The following is a 26,953-nucleotide window of genomic DNA, read 5'->3' as shown; positions in this document are numbered from 1 at the left end:
GTGCGTAACGCTCGGCGCTTCCGCACCCAGCTATCCTATAACCCCACAATAATTTACTTATTTCCATTACATCTCAATGTTGGGCCTCCCCATGTTTTGGACTTCATTTCCCAGGAGCCCCAGCCAGCATAGCCGGTGGCGCGGAACTCTGGGAGTTGAAGTTCAAAAGGTTTGAGAGCCGAAGATTTTCTAACCAATCCCCAACAGGAACTGAGCGAGGGGCGGGGCGGGAGAGCGGAAATAGGGACCGGGACCACCTCGCCGCCATGACACCAGAGGCAGAACGGGAAGTCAGTGCGCATGCGGACTGCGCACATTTCTCTTCTGCCTCTTTCGTTCTCTTTCCGGCAATAACGCCTACACTTCCTTCTTCTCGCGAACGGCATTTCGGGAAAGGAAAGAGGCCGGAGTGACGGTTGAAATCCCGCAAGGCAGTATTTGAGCTGCGCAGGTGGGAGTGTGTTGTTTTCTCTGATTTTCCTTGTGGTCACTCATAGAATCAAAGAGTTGGAAGAGACCTCATGTGGTCCAGTCCAACCTCCTGCCAAGAAGCAGGAAAACTGCATTCAGAGCGCGCGCACACCCCCGACAGATGGCCATCCAGCCTCTGTTGAAAAGCTTCCAAAGAAGGAGCCTCCACCACACTCCGGGGCAGAGAGTTCCACTGCTGAACGGCTCTCACAGTCAGGAAATTCTTCCAAATGTTTATTACGACCCTATTACATTATGAAAGGAAGCGGCTCTCATTTGATGCCCAACTTCTGCAGAATATTAATGAGACTCTCAGTCCCTGAGGAAAATGAGAAGAGAGCTGCACTGCAGCAGACTAATCTGGCTCAATAGGGTGGCCACTCCATAGCTGATCACTAGGGGAAGCCCACAAATAGGTCCTGAGTGCAGTTCTAAGTCCTTGGCCTGGTATTTCCCAGCAAATGATAAACAGAGAAGTCCTGAAAACATCAGTAAAGGATTGTATGTTCTACCGTGTGTGTTTGGGTATGCATGTATATGCACACATACATGCATATGTGCTACATAGATATATATGTGTTCGTAGAGTTAAATATGAGAGATATTAATATATAGACAGCCCAGAAACTTCAGTTGGTCCAACGCTCGGCAGCCAGACTCCTAACTTTGGCGAATTACATCCCCATATAAAGCTGGAGGTGAGCTGGCGGTCATGTTTTAGCATTAGAAGGACTGTATGGCAGATTGGTGCTGAGTCTTTTGCTGTTCCTCACTTTACCTGATGCATTTCAGTGCTCTGGATAGCGCTCCCCATTCGTTGCTCTAGAAGTGGGGAAAGTGGAAAGGGCTACTAAATGCTGGCAAAACCAAAGGAGGAAGATTTAGTATTTGCCTGCTTACAGTACCCTTTGCAGTAAAAGGAAGACCCATTTTCATCTGCTATGTTAGAACAGGTCTAACATAGTCTCATTGGATTTGGTTTGTTATTCCTCTGTGTCCTTTATTGTTAAAATGTGTTCCAAATACATTGCATACCCCACTAATTGCATCATACCAGCAAATAATTTGGTTCATTGTATTAATAGAAAGCATTGATTTCCATCATTTTGTCTTTTAATATTTTTCAACACAGGCCTACATTCCTTCACAGAACAAGCCACCAGATGACTTCACCAAGTAAAGCGATAGAGTTACAGCTACAATTACGGCAAAATGCCGAAGAGATGCAGGATATGGTGAAAGAATTAGAACGTTGGGAAAAGGATATTAAAGAAAAGGATTGTGATTTGAGACGGCAGAGCGGAGTCCCAGAAAAGGTAACTATGGTTTAGAAGTAATGAGACAGGCACTTCAAGCAAAATTTGGCTCCATTGAGTAGTTCTTTAGGTTGCAGATAGAACTACAAACTTTTTATCTTTTGATAGCATGTTGTACTTGAAGGTTAAATTGTAACCTAATGTTTTCTCTTACAAACAGAAGTTGTTGATGTGTTTTGATGGCACTCTCCAGATTATTACAAAATAAGATGATCTGTTCAGGTGCAGAACCTTTCTAAATCAGAGCCTTTGCCAGCAGGCATCCTCAAACTGTGGCCCTCCTGCTATTTGAGCCTCCAACTCCAAGAATTTCTGACAATTGAACAAGCTGGCTAGGGCTTCTGGCAGTTGGAGGGCCAGAGAAATAATTCAGTATTTGTTCTCTGGATTGTTGGGACTATCAAGCCAGAGGGTGTCTGCTGTGCTGGGTTCAAATATTAGATTTCTTTACCTTTCCTTGTGCAACAAGGAACGGGCCTGAGCACTCAGCTCCCCCATTGTATACCATGGTTCGTGGAGTATCCTAGCATATTGTTTGAAATCTTCTAGTAAAATTGATATCAGGGCCTAAACCAAGTCAAACTGAATTGTATAAATTTGATAAATGTAAATCATTTGTTGCTTCTTTGAAGTTGTGTTTAGATGAACTGATCTTTTCTGCTATTTAGGATTTACCACCAATCCGAAATGAAGCTTATAAAAAAAAGAAGAAATCCAAAGTTAGAACAGTATCCAAAAAAACAACTGAAGAAAATAAAAAGAACAAAATAAAATCCAATGATTATGAAGCATGGGGAAAGCTTGATGTGGTAAGTTAAAACATTACAGAAACCATAATTTTGTTTTATGAAATGTTGATACATAGTGTTTAAGCTTTCCACACTTTTTTAAAAAAAGTATTGATATGAACTGTTACATTTGTAAATCCATGTCTACTTCAATCAAAACATGTTTCACTCCTGATAACAGCTAACATTCTCATTGAAAATATCCTAGTTCATTGCTGGAACCAAATAGTTCATTTTAGAAATAACCTTTCTTATGTCTGTTTGTGACAGCATTTTTAAGTTGTATAAATTCAGCCTTTATTGATCTAATATAGGCATTTTTACATTTTTTTTAATATTTAAGGTATACACTTTTTATCTCTCAATATGTGGCCATAATTTTTTTTAAAAAAAGGAATAATTCTAAAATGCATAAATTGCATGGCTTAAATTGGGAATCCTAATTCATGGATTCCATAAAATGAGGTGCTTGGGTTAATCAGTATGTCTCTTTTTTATTTGTAGAGAAACCGTTGTGTTAGGCATATGGTAAAATGCCATGATGATATATTTCTGTGAACTGAACAGAGGAGGAATGATGTTCTCATTTTCTAGAATTAACAGAATTCTTAAAAATTAGTTTGAAACATTAAAGCAGGGGTCCTCAAACTTTTTAAACAGAGGGCCAGGTCACAGTCCCTCAGACTGTTGTAGGGCCGGATTATAATTTGAAAAAAAACTTGAATGAATTCCTATGCACGCTGCACATATCTTATTTGTAGTGCAAAAACACTTAAAAATACAATAATTAAAATAAAGAACAATTTTAACAACTATAAATTTATTAGTAGTATGGGTAGTGTGGGTCTGCTTTTGGCTGATGAGATAGGATTGTTGTTGTGTGTTTTCAAGTCATTTCAGATTTAGATTGACCCTGACTGAGAGCCGGATCGGGCCCTCGGGCCTTAGTTTGAGGACCCCTGCGTTAAAGGGTGTAGCATTGTAATTGAGGTGTTCATGTACATCACGTTTTCCATGTGTTGCCACATTTTGTGGAATCCTCTTTGGTACAGCATTTGTTCCCTTTTGTTTAGTGTTTCCCTATAAATGTATGTACATTTGTTTTCTTGAACATATTAAGTATTTTAATTCTTAAGTATTTCTCATTTCAGGATAAGATACTTGAAGAACTTGATAAGGAAGACAGCACACATGATTCGGTGTCTCTGGAATCAGATTCTGAAGAAGATGGCATTCATATAGATATGGAAAAGGCTATTGCTGAAAAAGAAAAGGTGATTCATGAGCAATTTATTTTTCTTCTGATTGTGCTTTTGCAAAAATTTACCTCAGACTATGGAATCTGTGGGGTTCTGTATGTTTTGTAGTATATTTTCTATTAGCCCTACAGTGCAGCAACTGAAGGATTTATGTGGGTATGTATTTATTTAATAAGGGAATGTTACATTATGTAGGATGCCAGATTTAGAAGATTTTGGGAAAGGGAAAATATTAAAGAAACTGATAAGTGGAGAAATTTCTGGATATCTGTATGGTGAACTGTTCCAAGAGGGGAAAACAAGGTTCAAGGGATGCGTATGGATAACAGTTGAATGAGGGCAATTCACTCTTAAAGACAGGCAAATTCCAAATCATTCTGCCATTCCAAATACTTGAATAGTACCAAAAATCAGATTTAATTGGCAGTATACTCATGTCATTCATATTTTGTTTTAACAGGGCAATAATTATTTTAAACAAGGAAATTTTGATGCTGCGATAGAATGTTATACAAGAGGAATGAATGCAGATCCTTATAATCCAGTTTTGCCTACAAACAGGTCATCTGCTTTTTTCCGACTGAAAAAGTAAGGCTTTTACTGCACAACTTTGTTGTTTAATTCACATAAAACATTAAGAGTGTCTCTTATTTATTTATTTATTTATTTATTTAATCATTCATTCATTCATTCGTTGAATTTATATTCTACTCTTCTCAGGAAGTTCACAACAAATTAACAGAGAACATATAAAGTTATTAATACAAAATAAAAATGTCTATCACAAGTTAAAACAATTTAAAAAAGTTTACAACATAATAAAAAAGATAAAGGCACAGCATATGCCCTTAAAGAACTTTTTTGCCACATGAATTAAGAACCAAAGGCCTGTCTAAATAAAAAATGTCTTTGTCTGTTGACAGAAACCTCCCATAGGAGGAGACGATTCCTTAATCTGAGAATATCTACTGGAAAGACTCTCTTTAGCCCACTGATGGTGATGGGAGTGAGAAAGTTGTTCTATACAGAAAGCAGGATTCTATAGATGTAATATAATTCAATACAGAAATATTGATCCCTCTGCAGAAAATATTGTTTTCTGTGCTGAAAAAAAATCTGCAATTGAAGATTTATTCCGTGTCAAATTTACACCTGGTTAATTTGAATGGAAACAGCATTTTCTGCATAAAATTAATGCTGCATTCTGCATAAATAACCATGTATCAGCCCTACATAGCCTGTGCTATACTTGTCCAACTGTAATCAAGTTATCTGTCACTATGGGACATCAAACCAAAATGTAAGTTAAAGTCATATGTCACCATATGTCACTGCATGTAGTGCAGTACTTTTAATCCATGAAATTGCACTTCTTGGTTATTGCTAAAAGCTGGATATCCAGGCTCAGATCTAAGTCTAAGATTAGCAGCAAGTCTAAATTTCAGAAAATCCAACACAGACTGAATTCATATTAACTGATCTGTCTTTCAGTTGAAAGTACATTTGTTTGCCCCCATCTAAGTCATTAGTGACAGCAGACACTGATTTCACACAGCTTCTTTGAAGTTAGAGCAAAAGGAGACATAAGAGTCTTTCCAAGAAACATGCTTATCTTTAGAAATGTGCTTATCGTTTAATGCTGTTTTAACAGGTTTTAAAAATAGAAATTTAATTTATTAACTTTTGTATTGCCGATGTATGATATTGTTGTGTAAGCGCACAGGCCGTTTTCCATCTGTCCTCAGGCCTTATGCGCAACTTGTGATAGGCCTCGATCAAGTCAATTTTCGTGAACACCCTTGCTTCTGATAACCTCGACAGCAAGTCCTTGGTTAGTGGCATGGGGTAGTTGTTGGTGGTGCTCACTGCATTCAGCCCCCTATAGTCCACGCACAGTCTCAATGAACCGTCCTTTTTGTGCCTAAACAGCACTGGGGCTCCCAAGGGTGACTCGGATGGCCTTATAAACCCTCGGGCCAAGTTTTTTTCAATATATTTTCTCAGTTCCTCCATCTCCTTGACCGACATGGGGTACAATTTACTCCTAGGCAACTTAGCATCCTCATTGAGTTCAATCTTTACTTCGACCCTCCTAGGAGGGGGAAGCTGGTCCGCCTCCTTTTCGTCAAATACATCCTCAAAGTCTTTGTACTCAGGGGGAATTTCCTGCACCCCACCCGCCGTGTTTTCTTCCCCCTTGCAACATTTTCCCCTTTCTTCGCTCTGGAATGTTATGCTGCCTTCCCTCCAATTGATCTGTGGGTTGGCTTCCTTTAACCATGGCATCCCCAGTATTACATTGTAAGTGGCCATAGGGGATACTACAAAGGTTATGCTGCCTTCCCAGCTCCCCACTTTACATCTCACTTCTCCTACTTCAAATCGCGCCGGGGCCCCAGCCGCCACTGACCCATCTAGCTGCGAGAATGCTATGGGGCTCTGCAAGGGGGTTTTCTCACATTTCAGTTCGTCTGCTAACTCTGGGGCCATAATGTTTCTTGAGCAGCCGCAATCCATGAGGGCTTTGCAGCTGGCCCACTTCCCCTCCCCTTCTAGCCTGATCGGGAATACTAGCATTCCTGGGCTGTGACTCACCAGATCTCCCACTGGGGCCCTAGAAGGGGGGCTTTCCTCCGCTCTCTTCCCTGCAGCCGGTTTGAACTTTGGGAAATGGGATTCTCCCCCTTTCCTTTGTCGGCATTCGGCAGCCCGATGGCCCAGGCGACCGCATACATAACAGCCGCCCCTCTGCTCCTTGGGCCCTCCGGTTGGGGCTTTCCCGACCGTGCCTCTCTCCGTCCTCCGACTCTCCTCCTTTGCTCTCGTCTGCTGCGGCGCCGCTCCTTGATGCCTCTTGACCTGGGCCAAGGTCATCTCGATGCGGCCGGCCAGCTCAATCCATCCGCCTATCTCCTCCGGGTCGTCGCGATGAAGCGCCCAGGTCAAGATTTCCTTCCGCAGGCCCTCTTTGAAGATCTGGACTTTAGTGGTGTTGGACCACTCTGGGACCTTCTCCGCCCTCAACCGGAATTCCTCCACGTACTCGGATACGGAACGATGTCCTTGGGTTATCGTCTGCAGCTTTTCCCTCGCCCGGACCCTCTCGAGCGGATCCCTGAAGCGCGCCTCCATCGCAGCCAGGAATCGCCTTGTAGATCCCAAACATGGGTCGTGCCTGGCGTGGAGCTGGACGTACCACTCCGCTGCTCCCCCTCTCAGTGCTGCGCCCACTGCTCGCACCCTGCTTGCCTCTGACCCGAAGGTAAGGGCGTTATCTTCTAGATATCCCCTCACCATAATCAGGAAGTATGCGAGGTTCCCGGCTTCTCCTCCGAACTCGATCCTCAGCTCCTCCCTCCTAGGTTAGTATGGAAGGGGCTGCCTCTCCCGGTTCTCCGCTCGCGGTGGCCCTCCCTGGAGCCCTCTCTGCTCCGGGGGCAATTCCTGACGCCCTGTGCCGCGCCCGGCTCCGGCCGGGGGCACCAGGAACGTCTGCTGGGACGCCAGTCCCCGGGGTCGTTCCTCCTCCTCATCGCTCTCCGCCGTAGCCCTCCAACTTGTCTGCGCTTTAGGACGTGCCCCGGGTCCCCGGTCACTCCTCTCCCCCGCGCTCCACATCAATTCCCCTCGGGGTGGTGGTTCCTCTAACAGGGGGGCCACCCTCTCCATCACCTTTGACATCATCGCGAGGGTGGTCTCCATTGATGCCATCTTTTCCTCCAGGAAATCCAACCTCTGCGGGGAGGAAAACTCTAGCCCGCTGCTTTCTCTCGTTGCTGCCCCTGCCCCCTTCACTCGCCTCTGTGTGACTCCGTTGGGCTGGGCGTACGCAGTCGACGAAGCCAAGGCATTCACTCTCTCCAGCTCCTCTTCCGCATTCTCGAAAGGGGATGCTGGCTCTCCCCCTTCCGTTGGATCTTCCTCCTGTTGCATAGGGATGCCTCACCACAGCCGTGGGATGGCACCGAGGAATCCTGGCTTAATGTAAGCTCACAGCAGCCGCTCCCAGAAATGACACAGGACGCCAATCCGTGATCAAACAGGAAACTTTTACTACTGGATGCATATACACAATGAAAGCCAGGATTGGCACACAGACGCAAGTCAACCCTTATACACCCTCCCCCACATTCGAATCCCCTCTTCCCGCCTGACAAAGATCCCGCACAATATTCCCCGCCAAACCACCAACGGCCCCTCCCAAGGCCACCAGCTGCAATTCCTTATCAGTTCTCCATGTCAGGAATCCGGTTTTTTGCGCCAACATCCAAGGCCAGGAAACCGAGTCCTGACATTGTTGTGCTTTAAAATATATGCCTAGATTCCATTTTAGGAGAAAGGCAGGATCTAAATTAAATAAACAATAAGAGTTGATAACGAAAATAACACCAAAAAGGATTATGAAGTCCGCAGTCATCAAACAATAGCAAGGTCCTGTCACCTCTGTTCTGTTTCCTAGCTCCAAAATCACAGATCAAGTCTAATCACCTATTTCCTTGAAATAGGAAATTCCACATTATCTCTCCACCTAGTTTTATCTTCCAACTTAGGGCCCTTCCACACAACCATATAACCCAGAATATCAAGGCAGAAAATCCCACAATTTCTGCTTTCAACTGAGTTATCTGAGGGCCCTTCCAGACAGGCCCTATATTCCAGGATCTGATCCCAGGTTTTCTGTTTATCCTAGATTGTCTGACAGTTTATCCAGTTTGCAGTAGAAAACCTGGGATCATATCCTGGAATATAGGGCCTGTCTGGAAGGGCCCAGAGCCATATATTCCAGTTCAAAGCAGATAATGTAGGGTTTTATTCAGCTGTGTTAAAGGGGCTTTACTGATTGTTTTGTTGTCCTTGAATATTGTGCTTTTATTGTGGTTTATTCTCATTTTCATAAACTTTGTGTCTGGATGTATTTAATGAATTAGTATTTATAGTGAAAAATATTTATCATTGTTGCAGGTATTCTGTGGCTGAATCTGATTGTAACTTGGCACTTGCTCTAAATAAAAACCATACAAAGGCTTATGCCAGAAGAGGAGCAGCACGATTTGCTTTGGAAAAATTTAAAGAGGCCAAAGAAGGTATGTATATACTTGTAGTGTCAGTTTATAATATTGAGCAGACTTTTTTGTGTTTCTGTATATTTCCTGATTGCTATGCCTCTGGATCAAAAACATTTGATGACTCAAATAAGAGACACATTCAAATGCTGATTTCAGCATAAATTCCTAGTTTTATCTCAATTTTCCTTGAAACATGCATAGAAAAATACAGCCAGTGGTGATGATTAGAAATGTCTCTTTTGAACTCAATTTTGAGATACACTTATACTCTTTTCCCTCTTCCTAGAGAAAAAATATATGACATTGCAACAATTTTATTCATGTTAATTGAGTGATAGAAGTGCCTTGATTTTCTTTCATGTAATCATTTCAAGAAGGGGTATTTAAAAAAAAATTCTTTTAGATCATTGTACAGATTAGCTATAAATGAAATTGCTTTCTCTTACACCAGTCAGATTTAGTTTTAAGAAAGCCAACTTTATTTGTATCCCCTGGATGGCAGCCATTGGATGCACACAAATACACTGTTAGGAACAGAGATTATGCCAATGCACAAAGTATGGCAGCTCTTCAGAAGTGTTCTTTTCAGTGCACAAAAACATCTACTCCCATAAATATCTTTCTATATCATGCTCTTAAGAGAGAAAAATAAAATAGACTTCATTAATAGTAGCATATTTTGTTTACTCACAACCTTCATGTATTCAGCATACAAGTACATAACTTATCAATTCAGTTACAGATAAGTTTTGAAGTAGTTTCTCTGTGTAGATAACACAGGACATCTTTCTTACAATCAAACCGCAATATCTTTATATTCTGAGAGTCTAATGGAGTCCCAGCTCTGAGCAGTCTCAGTCTCAGATCTAATTGTGTGGTCTGCAGCCCCTCCCACAACTTCCAAGAAACATAGACTAAAGGGAAAGCTGCACACCAAAACATACATATACAATACAGTAAGCAACAGATCTTATACAAACCATTTACTAGTGGAGGCTTGAAGAAGGTTGCTATTTCCAACAGTTAAAAACCGTATCCATCTTCAATGCCCTGTCGATAAACCGTTCATTGTGTGGGAGCCAGATATTCAAGTGTTTCATTCTCCATAAGTCTGGGAGCTTATATACATTTTTCATTGTTTCCTGAAAGAGGAGAATGTGGGGGCCATTTTAATCTCCTCCGGGAGAGAGTTTCAGAGGCAGGGGGCAACTACAGAAAAGTCCCTCTCTCCCCCCACTAGCTGGGTTTGGGATGGGGGTGGGACCGAGAGGAGGGCCTCGCTTGATGAATGCAGTGACTAAAAGATCCTTCCCTGTATTTGACACCTATTAAAACATTTATTGTTGAAAGAAAAAATCAACATTACATGAGATTTTGAAACAACAATGAAATCTGTTCTGTTGTAAAGTGACTGTGTTCTGAAATACAGAAAAGGAAGCTTGACCCGTTTCCTTACAAACTGAAAAGGTTTTTTAAAAAATTATGCTTAATACACATTTTTGATGTAATCTAGTCTGTGTAGCTTGTATGTTTTTGGAATAGATGTATTCCAGTTCATTCCCTCTATTCCCTTCTGTTCATAAGGCCCTCTGTTGGATTAATTAGTGAACTTACACCAACACTTTTATAGGATTTTTTTGCTAGATTTATTCAAAGTTTTGCTGTTGCCATGCTCTGAGCTCAAGACTTCACTTATATCAGTGGTTCTTAACCTGTGGGCCATGGACCACCAGTGGGCCTCGAGGACGAGAATCTGGTCTGCATACCTCCTTCCTCTTTATTTATTTGTTTCATTTTATTTCCTCTCCTTTCGCACTGCCTGCCACTCCTTCCCTGACACATCATGGCATATGTTCTGTATCAGAAACTAGAGCTGATGTGGTCTGTTTCAAGCAGTTTTCTGAATCAGCACCCCAAATCAAATCTAAAGTTGACCAAAAACTGATTCGTAATCCTTTTGGTACTAATATTGGAGAGTGGTTGCTGGTCAAAGTGGTCCCCGATTAAGTGATCCCTGGTAAAAAAAGGTTGGGAATCACAGATCTACATTGTAGAATTAAAGTAGTTTGACATCAGTTTAATGGCCATGGCTCAGTGCTATAGACTCATGGTCTCTTCCAAAGAGTGCTGGTGCCTCACCAAACTACAATTAGTAATTAAAGTGGTTTCAAACTGCATTCTGCAGTATATATGCACCTTAGCAAGTGACTTGCCCAAGTGTTTCCATCAGGGATTTGGAGATTTCACCCATGATTTCCTAGTCCAACATGCAAATCACTATCCTGAGAGCACTAGTTAAAATTATTCATCTTCCTTTTAATTACAACACCACATTTTCATATCTTCTTTTACTGTTTAGATTATGAAAAAGTTCTGGAATTGGATCCCAACAACTTTGAAGCAAAAAATGAACTTCTAAAGATTGAACAGGTAAAAAATATATTAGTTTACCCAACTTTTCCAGTAAACTTAAATTTCTTTTCTTTTTCTTTTCTTTTCTTTCCCTTTTTTTTTTTTTTTTTTGGAAATTTAATATAAATCTTTTGTACCTTTTGTATTAGGTACTTACATTGAAAGAAAATCCTCAGCCTGATGGAGGAGATGCCAAAAAGATTCAGGATGCTGTAAAAGAGGACGTGAAGCAGATAGAAGTGGAACAGCTTAAACAAAAGGCTGTGGCAGAAAAAGATTTGGTAAACCGAACAGTATTTAAAAGAAATGGTCTAGTATTTGGAATTATTCTGAAATAGTTTGTATAACCAAGACAGACATGTATATCTAGTGAGAAATGGATACACATTTAATAGTTAATAGTTAATTATGATTTATTCCAATATGACAATAATTTTTAAACAACAAAATGTTATATTATTTACAATAAAATATTATATTAAATATATTAATGTTATATTAATTGGATGTGTTTGTTCCTCCTATTTTGGCAAGGTGGCATGGCAGTAGCTTTGGTGCAGATGCCACACGATACATTGTGTTGCCTTCTGCCAAACATAAAATGCTTTGCAAAACTATCAGAAAAACATCCTCTATGATCACCACTTCCTTTCCTCCTTTTATTTGTTGGTGGAATTAATGGAATAACATCTGAAAATGTTACTCACTTGTATGAGCATACGGAGACATCCCACATGACTGTTTATGTCTTTTTCCTCTTCCCAAATATCACAGGGTAATGGGTATTTCAAAGAAGGTAAATATGAGGCAGCAATAGAATGCTATACACGTGGAATGGCAGCAGATGGCGCCAATGCCCTACTTCCAGCAAACAGAGCTATGGCCTACCTGAAAATTCAGAAGTGAGTGGGGTTGAACATAGCATTCCAAATCTACTGTGGATTTCCTTGATAATCAGTTTCCTCCCTTTTTTAATGACTCTTACAATGTTTTAAATTAATGTTAATTCTACTGTCAAGATGGTTTGCAAACAGTTTTGTGAGAAATTAAAACGGGTGCAGTTACGGTAATTAACCCAACATTCGTTTCTAACGCTGAGAAAGGGGTCGGCTCTAAGATCTCTTCCCACATATATTTTAGTTGTATATGAACTCACATAAGTGTGTATGTTTCAGCCCTGTGGCACCATGTTCTGGAATGTGGACTTCAATTCTTTTGTTTCTAATTTTGGGATTCGTTTTCCTGTTAGCCATTTATAGAAACGTGAATGAAAGTTGAGATATTTCAAGTTCCTACTGGAGCCTGCAAGGCACATTTAAGTAATGTCAGCATCCCATATCTTATCTAATGATTGAATGAACTACATTCTTTATAACATGTTCATGTTCACTAGAAGTTTCTAAATAATAGTAAATTAAATCTTTAACCTATTCATGAAAGCACTCTTTAATGTCATGGCTGCACAAAAAAAGCATTTGATTCTGTATCACACTGTTATATAAAACCTGTGGTCTGTATATTTGTGTGTGTGTGTGTAGTAATACTTTTTAAAACTATCTTGATCTTAAGATATATAGAGGCGGAAGAAGATTGCACTAAAGCTGTATTACTAGATTCTTCATACTCTAAAGCTTATGCTAGAAGAGGGACCGCTAGAACTGCCCTAGGAAAGCTGCAAGAAGCTCTGCAAGGTAGGATTTCAAATAAAGATAGCATTTTCCATGTCTACATTGTGAAACAGTCTGGATCCAGCATTTGTAATAATAGACAAGCTAACCTTTTCGCACTTTTTCCCTGTATTGTCACAATGCTGAAGATAATTGGACCATTATGTAAGGGCAGATGTGTGGGTTCGTTTCTGCTTCATATCTTCACTCTGAAGCTTTTATTTACATCAGGCGAAAATGTTTCTACATGAATGAAGGCATGGCAGAATCTGAACTTAGTCTGAATTGCAACTTGACAGTATAGTCAATTTACCACAGATTGCATTCTTAGACACATTAGACCAGAGCCCACGGTGCACAATCGGTTAAATCCTTCTGCTGGAAGGACTGCTGACTGACAGGTCAGCGGTTCGAATCAGGGGAGAGCGGGTCGAGCTCCCTCTGTAAGTTCCAGCTCCCCATGCGGGGACATCACAGAAGCCTTCCTCAAGGATGGTTAAAACATCAAACATCCGGGCATCCCTGGGCAAAGTCTTTGCAGACAGCCAATTCTCTCATACCAGAAGTGACTTGCAGTTTCTCAGTTCACTCCTGGCATGGAAAAAAAATCAGGAAATAAGGAGCAGTTCTGAATAGGCATGATGTATATAATTGCAGTGTGAATTATTGAAGTTCATAATAGATGATGCTACTGTTTTGGAATCATTGCTAGTTTAGCTGAGAGAGAAAAAACAGTAAGCTGTGTGTGCATAGTTGCAAAAAACCTTGGAAGTATGTTTACTTGGTTTCCATATCCGTGCCCTTGCTACACTTCTTGCCCAAACTTTCACAAACTGTTGCATTTTGGGACCAGATTTAATCCATAATAGTGTACAAGCTGGTTGTTTATCAATCTTGCATTAAAATTAGATACAAATTCTACTTTAAAACAAGTATAGCCATTTTAGCAGAAGAAATCTGATTTGGAAATCCTACTGGATTATTGTGTTTGAACAATTGTTTATAATGATGTGTAGTTGAAGACTTTTTTTTTAGAAGATCTATACATTCCATAAATTATTCATTAACAGTAACTTTTATTGGAATGTTCTGTGGTTTTTGGACTATATGGCCATGTTCTAGCAGCATTTTCCCCCTGATGTTTAGCCTACATCTGTGACTGGCATATTCACAGATGCAGGCAAACGTCAGAAGAAAATGCAGCTGGAACACAACCATACAGACCAGAAACACTCCAGTGATTCCAGCTGTGAAAGCCTTCGGCAATACAGCAAATTCTATTGTTAATATTTTGGTCTTTTTTTTTTTTTTTTTTTTAGATTTTGAGACAGTCTTGAACCTGGAACCTGGTAATAAGCAAGCAATAAATGAAATAATGAAAATCAAGAATGTAAGTACCTTAATACATTTTTAGCCTTTTTGTGAGTGAAGGAAATTTAAGGGTTTTTTTTACATAGACATTTTGTGAGTTTTAAATCAGCTATATTTGCTTCAATAGTTTACTAATTCTTTTTAAGGAATTGATTGCCAAAGGACAATGGACAGACGTGGAGCGTCCTAGACTATTGCAGAATGAAAATGAAATACAAAATGAAGTGAAACCCATTAATAAGCCTATACATCTTAGATCAGCAGTAAGTACAAGTAATAAGGAATATTTTTAAAGAAAATACCATCTGTATAAACTACAGTTTTGACAGTAAATTCTTGAGAAAAAAAATGTGCATGTATAAACGTCTTTGCTAACAGTAAATCTGTGAGCCGCAGTGGTGCATTGGGTTAAACCCTTATGCCAGATGAACTGCTGACCCGAAGATCGGTGGTTCGAATCCGCAAGATGGGTTGAGCTCCCATCTGTCAGCTCCAGCTTCCCATGCAGGGATATGAGAGAAGCCTCCCACAGGATGGTAAAACATCTAAGTGTCCCCTGGGCAACGTCCCTGCAGATGGCTAATTCTCTCAAACCAGAAGTGACTTGCAGTTTCTCAAGCCGCTTCTGACACAATAAAAAAACATAGTCAATCTTGGGTCATACTCCTGTCTTCTCTTCTCTTGATCCATCAGCAGCTAGCACCTTTTATCAAAATCCAAGCTTCTCGTGCAATTTTATTTTCATACCAAATAAAATTGGCATGAAAGGGGCAGACTCCTGAATTCTTGAATTTATGTAGAGGAGAAAACCAAATGGTCTGGGAAACAAAAGGATCACAGAGTGAATTATGAGTTGAATTTTTGCTGTTAAAAAAAAAGATTGAATTCCACAAATGGGGTATGTTTGGAAAAATAAAGGAATATGTTAAGATGTCTCAGTAAACAAATAGTAGAATTAGAATGTGCATCTATGTTTCCTTTCACTTATGTAGTCAAATTCATATACTTGAGACAGAATTCTCCTTGTGGCGCTTTATGCTAAAGAGGCAGTACAGTCTGAAGAAGAAAACCAATGTTCCGCCTGCTGAGCTTCATGCCACAATGAACTTGTTAATCGTTTAGTATGCCATAGAGCTTTTCATTTTTGTTACGGCAGATGCAGCTACTCTTCAAGAATATGTTTTGCTCAGCAGTATGCTAAAACTGCCTCTGCTGTAATTAACTTGCTGCATGGCCGTTTTCTCTTTAGAAACCCTTGAGAAGAATAATCATTGAAGAAGTTGGTAATGAGATGCTGAGCTTGAATCTGGGGGCTACTGCTAGTCTAGAGCCTCCTCAGCCTGTTTCTTCAAGTGCAGAAGCAGCAAAGGCCTTTGTGTCTGCCAAGGATCTAAGTGAGAATGACTTTTCTTCTTCAAGTGATACTCCTAAAGCAAAGCTGTTGAAAATAGAAGAAATGGGTGATTCTATAAACATGGGGTAAGCACACTGATTTTAGCACCAAATATTAGTAGGAGATTCATTTAAATCAATACTCTGGGCATTGCAATGCCCTAATAATGGAATTATAAGGAAAAAAAGATTACAATTTTATTAATTATTCCAAATAAGCTTTTAAAGCTATGTGTTGACTTTTGTCAATACAATTCATATTGGAAATAATTGTTGATAAAGTACAGGTAGTCCCAGGGTTACGCTGAAAACATTTTTTTAAAAATTTGAATAAGGATCAGCACCTCTGTTAACATTTGTTTTGCAATCTGTGTCCGTATTCAAAAAATTGCTGTCCCTGTGACAACTGAATTTTGAAAAAAAAAATGGTTGTTGTGGAAATAAGAATTGGTGATAAGGCCTCAGTGAACACACCTCTCTACCATGATAACTTTCCAGGAATGATTTTTCATACCTAGGAGTATGTAAGTCGAATGTTTATAACTGGGTCTGTCTATATACTTTTTTACAGTTAGTTGTGGACGTATGCCAGGATTGGTGGGCCTACATTTCCTCCACAGGAACCTGGGAAACTGAAGCCCCTCAATTTCCACCCCATTCCATTACTTGATACCATCCTTTTCCTCAAAGGCTGTAGCTTAGTACAAGATAAAAAAAAAGAAATCTAGGAAAAAGTTAAGGTTTAAAAGGACATTGAGCTATATCTAAAATTAAACTTGTACCCCACCTCCCCTTTCAGTCTCATTGGCTTGTTTCCCAAACTAAGTGTCTGTTCGCTCCCCTGGTGGTGCAGCGGATTAAACTGATGAGCTGCTGAACTTTCTGACCAAAAGGTTGGCGGTTCAGATCTGTGGAGCAGGGCGAGCTCCTGCTGTTAGCCCCAGCTTCTACCAACCTTGCAGTTCGAAAACATGCAAAGGTGAGTAGATCAATATGTACCACTTCTGTGGAAAGGTAACAGAAGGTAACGGTGCTCCATGCAGTCATGCTGACCACATGAACTTGGAAGTGTCTACAGACAACGTCGGCTCTTCGGCCTAGAAATGAAGATGAGCACCATCCCCCAGTCGGACACAACTAGACTTAATGTCAGGGGAAACCTTTACCTTAACTTAACTTCAGGCCTAAGGAACAATCATGAAGCCTCCAACAACAACAACTCAAAGGACATAAGAATGCCTGCTATTGCAGGTATTGGAGCATTAGGGGCAAATCAAAACATATTTTGACTCATGTGGGGATGGGAATCAACAATGTGGTCATTGCCCAAGACAAATGGAAATTATCTAGGAAGTGTTTGTACCTGCCACATTTGTCCAGTGTGATTTAAATTAACCTTAAAGGCTTCTTTTTCATCTCTCCTGAATTATGGAATTATACAGATGGGAAGTACATGATTGCTTTTTTTTTTTTTTAAGTTTTTCAACTTTATAGAAAATAGGGTCTGTGCTGTACTTTTTATTTTAAAAAACATTATTTTGGCAAAATTTCAACCCCTGAAAATAAGCCAAGTGGATTGACAAATACATTGCAAGTGAGCAAATGGCTATGCTGTAATCAGTGTTCAGAGTTTTTATGTATTTGGCATGCATTTTCTTTTATGCAATGAAATTGCAGGGAGGCTTTTACTTTTGTATTTGTGGAAAATTTCTTCTGGTGCTTAAGCTCCACAGGCGTTTCTTTAAAAACAGGCTATAAAATGTGTTTGTTCTCTTTTCTTTTCCTCCATAACCTAATATATCTTAAAAATAAAGATGCATATGACAGTGTTTTAGAAATACTTGGTGCATAGCACTTTATCTAACCCTTTTTTTAAAAGAACTGTTGTTATTTCAGCTTCCCTATTAATCATCAAGCTCTGTTGTATGTTTGCCAAAAGCAATATAATCCTCTAGAATCATACTTTGAAGGAACTGCCCTTCAAAAAAGCATGTGAGATTACATTGATTTTAATTATAATAGAAGTTTAGCTTTTGAAAGCTTTGTGTTATGCTGTGTGGTCAGTCATCTTCCAGGCAACTTTTATATTAGGAAAGTTTGCACTTTTGTCATGCAAAATAATTTACCTCTTTTTTTAGACAGGGAATCTCTCTTTAGTCAGGTAATGTTTTAAAATCCTGAAAAGTATTTTCCTCTTACTATATTTATCTCCTTCCTTCCTTCAAGTATAAAGATTCACATTAGCTAATGGATTTTAGCAAGTGACACATTTGAGGACATCTATTATTTTAATGTATTAATTATTACTATGTTTCATTGACTATTTTATTTAAATTGAGTTTGCTTTTGTCATTTCTGTAAGTGTCATTTCTGTAAGTCATTTCTGTAAGTGTTATCTTAATGTTAATTGATATGGTTTTGTTTTAAATGTTGATGTATTTTATGTATTTTTATGGTACTTCATATGCTATTTTGTAAGCCACCCCGAGTCCCCTTTGAGAGATGCTGGTGGGATATTATTATTTTATCATCATTATTGAGTTGCAGTTAAACAATGGCCTCGAGATATCTGCAAGAATTCAAGGGATTGTGCAACAGGAGGGTGATATGCCCTATACTATATACCAGGAATAGTATGTTTCCTAAAACGTGTCTCCAAATAGAAGGCTAAATAATCATCCTTGTCATGCCTGTTTTATTTTTTTCCAGGCCTCTTACCACCAAAGGTGCAATGAAAGAAAAAACAAGCCCACAGTCTTGTTCGATGAAAAAACAAACAGAGATGAAAATCCAAACACTCCCTCCTGTGTTTGCATTTTCTGTGCCTCCAGTTCCTGTGAATTCTTTCCAACTTGAATCAGATTTCAGAAAATTAAAAGAACACCCAGATCAGTTATTCTCATATTTAAAGGTAAGATAGCTGATGTGTTATGGCTGAGCAAGTTTGAGTTTAGTGGAACATAATGACACCATGCAAGCTTGTAATACCTTGTTTTAGGATAAAAGTTTCAACTTTTGTCCAGCTTTCTCTCTCTCTCTCTCTCTCTCTCACACACACACACACACACACACACACACATATTTACTGTATTTTCCGGCCTATAAGATGACCCCCAAATTTTCTAGTTAAAATATAGAGCTTAGGATATACACGCCGTATAAGACTACCCCTCTTCCAACGCAAACCAAATAAAAATCGAAAAAACATCAGATTTGATTTCAATACGGTAATTTTCCTATTACCGTACCTCCTTCTCTGCCTCTTGCACATGCACGGCTGCATCACTTCACTGCAGTCCTCAGAAGAGAAATCTGAGAGGCAGAGAACGAGGTACAGTAATAGGATGCAAGGGTGGGACAGACGGGTGAAAGAGATGTGTTTTTCTGGGCACAACGCCAATCCATCTCTTTCCAGCACCTTCCCTATAAGATGACACCTGCCATATAAGACAACCTCTGACTTTTGAGAAAATTTTCCTAGGTTATGAAGTAGTCTTATACACCAGAAAATATAAATACTTGCCTTGTATGTAAATAGACCTTTTTGAGATTCATATTGTTCCATTAACCTCTCATATAATGCGGCCTTACTGCTTAAGTACTCATCTCAAGCAAGTAGGCTGTGAATATTCAGCTATCGCCAGTGGCAGTTCCATGGAGTCTAGCCACGGAGATTAATGCCTTGGTATTAGAAGGGCTGCAGTGATGCTTATACAGTTCTGTAATGACTTAGAAGATTGAGTGGACATAAGCTCTCTCCAGCCTCCATTATTTCTTGAATAATGGTTTATTCCTTGGACGTAGATGCTCAAACTCCCACTGGTATGTCTTGGTCCTCCCTCTTTGATTCCTAATCCCCAGAACATTTGTGCAACTGCAGTTCTTTAAAATAGATGTAGTAAATATTTGTGTTCCTTATACATCCTCTGTGTTCCCTCTTTTGATTGTATACATCAGATGGTGATGTACAACCTGTGTTCACTTTCCTGTCAGTGGAAGAGATAATTAAGCAGAAACCGTTTTAGACCAATCAGTGGTAGACAAGAGTCGTTTTCCAACTTTCTAGTTTCTGTAACCCCATTTTGCATCATATTGTCAGCAGAGGAAGCTCTGGATGTTATAGATAAATTACCTTTGTGCCAACATCTTTCTCCATAGAACTTGGTGCAATGCATCCCTCTGAGATATGGTAGCTTGAGAGAGCATGTGTGATTGAACCCAGATGTATTATCACAAGATAACCATTTAGTATGTTGTACATAGGGAATAGGGTGTATGCATTTTTCTTGTATGCATTTTTTCTGATGCTGGCCAGTGCCACTACAAGGGGAAACAGCAACAAAGGCAAGTAGATAGACAGATAGACCTTTCACTGTTTTTCAAGGCCTTGAAACTGCCAAAGGTTTTTCAAGAGGAGACCACGAATGGCAAGCAAGTTGGGGAGGTGGCATTGCAGTGGTCTAAAACACTGCTTCTTCAACTGTGAATCTAGACCCCAAATGGAGTCACCCAAATTTTGCAATGTTAGAATAATAATAATAACAATAACAACAAAATCTATAATAATGGCTGCTGCAAGTGAAATAAACTGCCCTATCTGAGAAACTGATAAATGTCCAGAGGAATTCAGGGTTTCACAGAAGAATGTGAAAAGTAGTTATGAGGAGCTAGAATATCTGAAATAAAGTAATGTATTGAAAGTTGTTTAATGTTTAAGATACGTTCTGATGTATTTTTTCTTTCTTAGCAAATTGATCCTTCACTCTATCCTAATTTATTCCAAAAATCATTGGATCCAGATGTGTTCAGCCAAATTCTGAAAATTCTACAAGATTTTTATATTGGGTGAGTTTAAATCTGTGGCTTTTTCAACTTACTTCACTATTAAACATTTCTGCTCTTTGGTTAACCTGTGCTCGTAACTGAAAAGCAGTTTTGGTGGTTTCTACAAGATATTTATGGCTATCTTCAGAGACATTTTTGTTCTGCCTGGCCAGCAGTATTCCAATATCTAGAATTAATACTGCCTGAGATTAACTGATAAGATATAGGACATTTTATTAAGCAAAGTAAACAATTTCAAAAGTCTAGGGAAATAGCAGCAGAACCATGATGGTGACATTTTAGAATCTGTCTCAAGGTTGCTGTTGCTAACTACTGTCAATTTGATTTCATCTGATGGCAATGAATAAAAGACCTCCAAGTCACCTTATCAAAAACCTTGCACATTTCTTGCAGATATGACTTTCTTAATTGAGTCCATCCAACTTTAATGTGGTCTTACTCATTTCCTACTGCCTTCTACCTTACCAACATTATTGTATTTTTTAGTGAGTTGCCTTCTCATGATCTGACCAAAGTATACACTAGCAGTCTCAATGTAATCATCTTTGCTTTTAGTTAGAAGAGAATTCAGACTTGATTTGCTCTTGGACCCATATATTTGTCTTTTTAATAGTCTGTGGTATTGATAAAATCCTTCACCAAACCACATTTCAGATGAGTTGATTTTCTTCCTATCAGCTTTCCCAGCCACACATATAAATAGGAAAAACAATGGCACAGACCAGTGTTTTTCAAACTCTGCTCCTCCAGATGTCTTGGACTTCAGCTCCTACAATTCCTAACAACTTGTGAGCTGGCTGGGATTTCTGGAAGTTAAAGTCCAAAACTCCTGGAGAAGAGCACAGTTTGAACAATACTGACATGGACAATCCTAAATAGCATTCAATTATATATCTTTATATTTAATGATCTTGTCTAGTTTCTTCATAGCTGGACTTCCAAGTCCTAAGCGTCTTCTGATTTCTTGACTGTTAATAATTAATTAACTAATTAATTAATTAACTGAGTCAAGAACTATTTCAGTGTCTTCATTGTCAACTTTAAAGTTATGTAACTCCTTTAAATATATTTTTGCTTTCTTAATGTTCAGTTATAAGACTGCCTTTGCACTTTCTTCTATTACTTTCTTCAACAATTATTCCAAATCTTATTTCCTGCTAGTAGCATGGGGTTTTCTGCATTGATTCTCTTGCCTCCAGTAATTGTGCCACATTCCTCTAAGTCTAATCCTGCATTACATATGATTTGTTCAGCATACAGATTCAACAGGTAGCATGGTAAAATGCAGCCTTATCTGTTTGAAATAATTCTGTTTTTCCATATTCTGTCCTGACAGTATCCTCTTGTCCCAATTACAGTAGAATAATTGCATGTTGTGGCACATCTATGTTTTTAAGAGCAGTACAAAGGTTTTTTAATGATCTACACAATTTGTAAAGCTTTGGTGTAAGCTCTCCATTATCCTGTGTATGTTCACAGTGGGATCTCTACTGCCTCTTCTTTTCCTAAACCCAGCTTAGGCAGCTGGCATTCCTTACACCATATATGGTAAAAGTCTTTATCATACAATTTGGGGTGTCACTTTACTTGCATTGCATATTCATGTAGTTGTCCTGTGGTTATTACAATCCCTGATGTCCCCTTTCTTTGGGGATTGGTATTCTTAATCAGTGTTATCCTATGTTTCTAGTAGGTGCACCAATTTTTTGTTTCCCGTATTTATTGACAGACTAGAGGATTCTGTCTGCTTGAAGCAGCTCTGTTGGTATTTATTTCTCCAAGAATTTCTTCCACTTCACTTTCTAAAATTGTAGGTTTATCTTCAACTTGTTCTTGCTTGGATGAATCTGTCACCTCTTCATTGCTTTTATATAATTCTTCAATGTATTGTTTCCATTACTAGTACTTAGTAATATATAATGTGTTCTCCTGCTACTCATATAGCTACTCATTCTTACCTTACATTTCCATTTGATTTCTAGGATCTTGTGGATGTAATCTCTTGTTCTTCCTTTTTTATAGTCACTTTGTATTTTTCTACTGAAAAGCAGCTCTCATTGTCCCTGTGCACAAATAAGCGATCGATTGTTTTCATGCTTCTGACCCTATTTCTCTTCCCTTTTATTTTTGCTTCTCATCTGGCCTTTACTGCTTGAGGAGTTTTATTTATCATCCATTAAGGCTTTCTTTTTTCCTTTTTGGCTGTAGCTAGTGTGTTTTTGCACTTCTTCCTGACAATGTCCTTGACTTCAGTCTAGAGTTTTTCTGGCTTCCAGATTTACCAATACTCTTTCTGCACTGTAATAATATGGACTATGATATTGGTTTGTGTGATTTTAAATAAGTAGTTTTAAGGTTTTGATTTGTTTTTAATGAGTGTTTAAATCTATATATTTATTTTACTATATAAGTTTGTGTGTGTGTGTGTGTGTGTCTCATTCATATATATATATATGAATGAGAGCCTATATATGTGAGCCGCCTTGAGTCCCCTACTGGGTGAGAAAGTTGGGGGTATACATATGGTAAATAAATTAAATAAATATTAAGTGTGAACTATGGTGTGACTGCTGTTATGTCTGAGAAATCCTGCACCAGTATCACCCTCTACTATTGTTGCTGGCTAGTAACTGCTTGGTGCGTTTAGCCCAGGCTCCTCAGGAAAAGTCATTCTGACATGGGAGACCCTACCAAGAGGATGCAATCCCACCATCGTCAAAAGATAGCAGAATAGTTGGGGGTACTTGGTGTGTTTCCATAAAAAATCCTGTATGTCACTATTACAAGTACATCACAATTAAAGAGCTCTGCCACATGCACAATGGAGGACCGCCTTATAACAACACCAGAGGCACTTCAAGTGGCCAGCTACTGGTCAAAGGACATTTAATATAATTTAAGTTTTTAAACTTTGTGTTTTTTAAATACATTACAACTGTACCCTTGGTTTGCTTCTGATATGATAAATAAATAAATAAATAAATAAATAAACAATTACAGTTATTTCATTTCAGTCATTTCACTTTGTACTATGGTCATAGTTTTGAGTTCTGAAGAGCAGTTTGGTTTCAAGTGACAACTTCCTTTTCAGACTGGTAGCTTGGGAGAGGTGGAGAGAAAACATCTCATCACTTTCTGCAGTGAATTCTGAACTCTGCAAGGACAATGAAGTCAGCATAGTGTTATCTTTTGCTCAAGTTCCAGTTTAATAGGAGACACATTGTTAATCGCAGCATAAAGCCTGAGAGAAGCTGTTCTACCTATACTGCTTTCAGCATGTATATTTAGTGAAGTAAAGGTTGTTGGAATTTACAAATAATGTTTTCCCTTAAGGCTGATGTGCCTGCTGTTACAACAAGTACCTATTGATTAAACCAGTGGGTCATCTTAAATAAAAACAACATTTTATCACTCAGGAGCTGCTGTCCTAGATGGTTTGGCCTGGAAGTGCCAGTAATTGAACTTTGAATCCCTTGAATTTGCAGTATCTGTTCTGCTAACAAAGTATATTGCACTTTAAGCAGTTTGTGTCATTGGGGGCTTTTTCTTATTTTTAGATTGAAGTACCTTCTTATTACTTTCTGAACACACAAAAGGGATGAGTTGAAAAAGGGCCAGCAAGAAAAGATAAAGTTTGTCAGGAGTAAGGAAATAAATACCAGATGAATATCTATTTCTCATAACTTTGGCAAGGAAATAGGTAAATAATAGCATACATCAACTATGTGAAAATATTTCAGAATATTACAATATGGGATATTTTTCATAGCAAAACGACAACAAAATCAAACCGTGTAGTTCCACCTTAAAAAGGACTAACTACAATTTTTTTGGTAATAGAAAGGCTATGATGTTGAAAGAAAATTAATCTAAGAAATATGTTTATTAGTATGCCTTGGTTTGCGAGATTTAATCTAATTTTAAAAATTACCAACACTTTTACAAGGGACTTTCAGATTACAGATTAATGACGTATATATTTCACATATTCACATTCATTATTTTTATTTCAGCATTCTGATTTCCACTTTCTAAGGACTGAAAATATTATATATTCAGATATGGGTTTTTTTATATTCAGAAAGAGCTATTTATATGTTTAATATATCAATCTCCTATAGGAAAGAAGAGCCTTTGCTTATCTTAGAGATTCTGCAAAAACTGTCAGAATCAAGAAGATTTGATATGGCCGTGATGTTTATGTCAGATTCAGAGAAAAAGAGTAAGTAAATACGTTTTTTGCATCACTCTTGGAATCTATTAGTAGGTTGAGAGGTTAGCAAAAATACTGGGAATGTAGAATAGATGAAAGCATAGAGCCTAATGGCTGCTATATTGCAGTCTTGAAAATTAGATTTCTATCCAGCATAATTGTGGAAGAAAATGAGAATATTTTTCACTGCACATGTAGGAGGTTTTAAAAACTCCATTTTTGTAGCTTAGGTTTCTCAAGCAAAAAAGAGGGGGATGCATAGTCTGTTCTCCACTACTCTCCATAATCTTTTCCTTTATCCTCAGACCCAACTGATCACAGCATTTTGTTGTTAATAATGTTTTTAATGGATATTTTATAATTTAATATTTGAACCAATGTTTAAATGGTGTTTATATTGCTCTTGTTTGTTTTGTTCTTGGCATCTAATGGTCGTTGGTTGTAAGTCATCCTGAGTCGTGTGGTTCCCCCTCCCCCCCCCCGGGCCGGAGGTTGAGAAGGGCAGGATATAAATATTTGAAATATTTGAAATAAATAAATAAATAAAAATTTTGCCAAAACATTCATTCATTTATGCAGACCACTACCAGCCAGTTTATTCCATTTCTGAAACCATCTGTTTTTCTTTTCTGGCTGAATCAGTATTTATTTTTTTCTACCTGATTAAGTGTCCCAACTCTACTCAAGATGCTAAATTCTTATTGGGCTATTTTGATCTGCACCTTCTTAATGTTTTTTATACTGCTGACAGCATGGGGGTTTCACCATTGTCTGGAACTTCTCTTTTGCGCACATGGTGATGTTTTGTCTAGATAAGAATCGGCACTCACCCCAATTACTATCAAATAGAAGGAATGATTGACCTGTTGGCATACCAGTTATTTCCCATTTAGTCCATTACATACTCATCTTGTGCAGCACACTGAAATAGGTTGCCCAGTAAGTCAAGCTGATACGCTGTAAGGACTTCTAGCTTAACCCTTCATCCATTTCATCTTACACTAAATAGATTTAGTGCCAGTCTCACCTCCTTTCTTTTGAACTTCTAATATAAAGGTAATGGTAAAAGTTTTTCCTGACATTAAGTCTAGTCATGTCTGCTTATGAGGGGCAGTGTACATCTCCATTTCTAAGCCAACAAGCCAGCATTGTCCATAGACACCTTCTAGGTCATGTGGCCAGCATGACTGCATGGAACGCTATTAACTTCCCGCAAAAGCGGTACCTATTGATCTAATGACATTTGCATGTTTTCGAACTGCTAGGTTGGCAGAAGCTGGGCTTAACAGCGGAAGCTCACCCCACTCCCCAGATTCAAACTGCCAACCTTTCAGTCAGGAAGTTCTGCAGCTCAGTGGTTTAACCCGCTGCCCCACTGGGGGGGGGGGGGGTACTTTTAATACAGTAGCTGTGTTTTGTTCCTTCTTACTTGCATAAGAGTGACATTTATTCTATTCAGTTTAAAACATAATTGTATTTTGGATACTTTGTCTGCCAATATTGTATGGTGACTCTTTCTGAATTCAATTTTTCAATTCATATATACTACCTGTAATTAAAGCTGTATTCTCAACAGGTTTTGCCTATGCTTGATAAAAACCTTAAGATGTATACTATTCTCTCCTCTTATAGCTGTACGGTCAATATTTGGTCATTTGGAACAATTGGGATTGGAAGATTCTTCCATTGAACAGCTCAAGAAAAGATACAGTGTTTGAGACAAATAGCTTTAAGTATTTATATGTGCAAATGCAGCTGAATATTTGCCTGGAAATCACTGGCTCCTGATGATGGGACACTATGGCTGGAAGAATACAGACTGCCTTCCATTTGTGAAAATCTGGAGTATCCATTTCACTTCTCCCCAAGAAAGAAACATTCTGTTTTGTGTGCATTGTTCAATGCCGAGGTCTTTGAATCAAAGCCTCTGAAGACATGTAAATAATTTTTTTCATTTCTGAAGAGATGGTGGGGCATTTAGCATGGCTGAACTTCATTTAAACAATTTTCATCCCCTTCCATCACGCAGAATTAAGGGTCACATTGAGCTTTTAAAATATTGTATAAATTTTATTTTTGTGCGTATTAATTATTTTGTGTGGTAGAAATTATTCTGCAGCTTTGTTCTTGTTAATAAATCTACAAAGGTTTAA

At 38.7% G+C, this 26,953-nt stretch overlaps 1 protein-coding gene across 1 annotated transcript; it reads left to right on the top strand.

Moving 5' to 3' along the window:
• The first annotated feature begins 57 nt into the window (after positions 1–57).
• Positions 58–26,953, top strand: RPAP3 (RNA polymerase II associated protein 3). The gene is made up of 17 exons (XM_060777551.2): positions 58–451; positions 1,604–1,787; positions 2,456–2,596; positions 3,727–3,849; positions 4,295–4,422; positions 8,797–8,918; positions 11,260–11,330; positions 11,462–11,593; positions 12,087–12,214; positions 12,882–13,003; positions 14,299–14,369; positions 14,497–14,613; positions 15,600–15,829; positions 18,452–18,653; positions 20,490–20,587; positions 24,709–24,809; positions 26,433–26,953. The coding sequence occupies exons 2-17, from the start codon at positions 1,635–1,637 to the stop codon at positions 26,516–26,518; spliced, it is 2,025 nt and encodes a 674-aa protein (XP_060633534.2). The 5' UTR covers positions 58–451; positions 1,604–1,634; the 3' UTR covers positions 26,519–26,953.

Source organism: Anolis sagrei, chromosome 5, assembly GCF_037176765.1.
Source record: "Anolis sagrei isolate rAnoSag1 chromosome 5, rAnoSag1.mat, whole genome shotgun sequence".
Taxonomy (NCBI): Eukaryota; Metazoa; Chordata; class Lepidosauria; order Squamata; family Dactyloidae; genus Anolis; species Anolis sagrei.
This window is presented reverse-complemented; position numbering and strand designations above follow the sequence as displayed.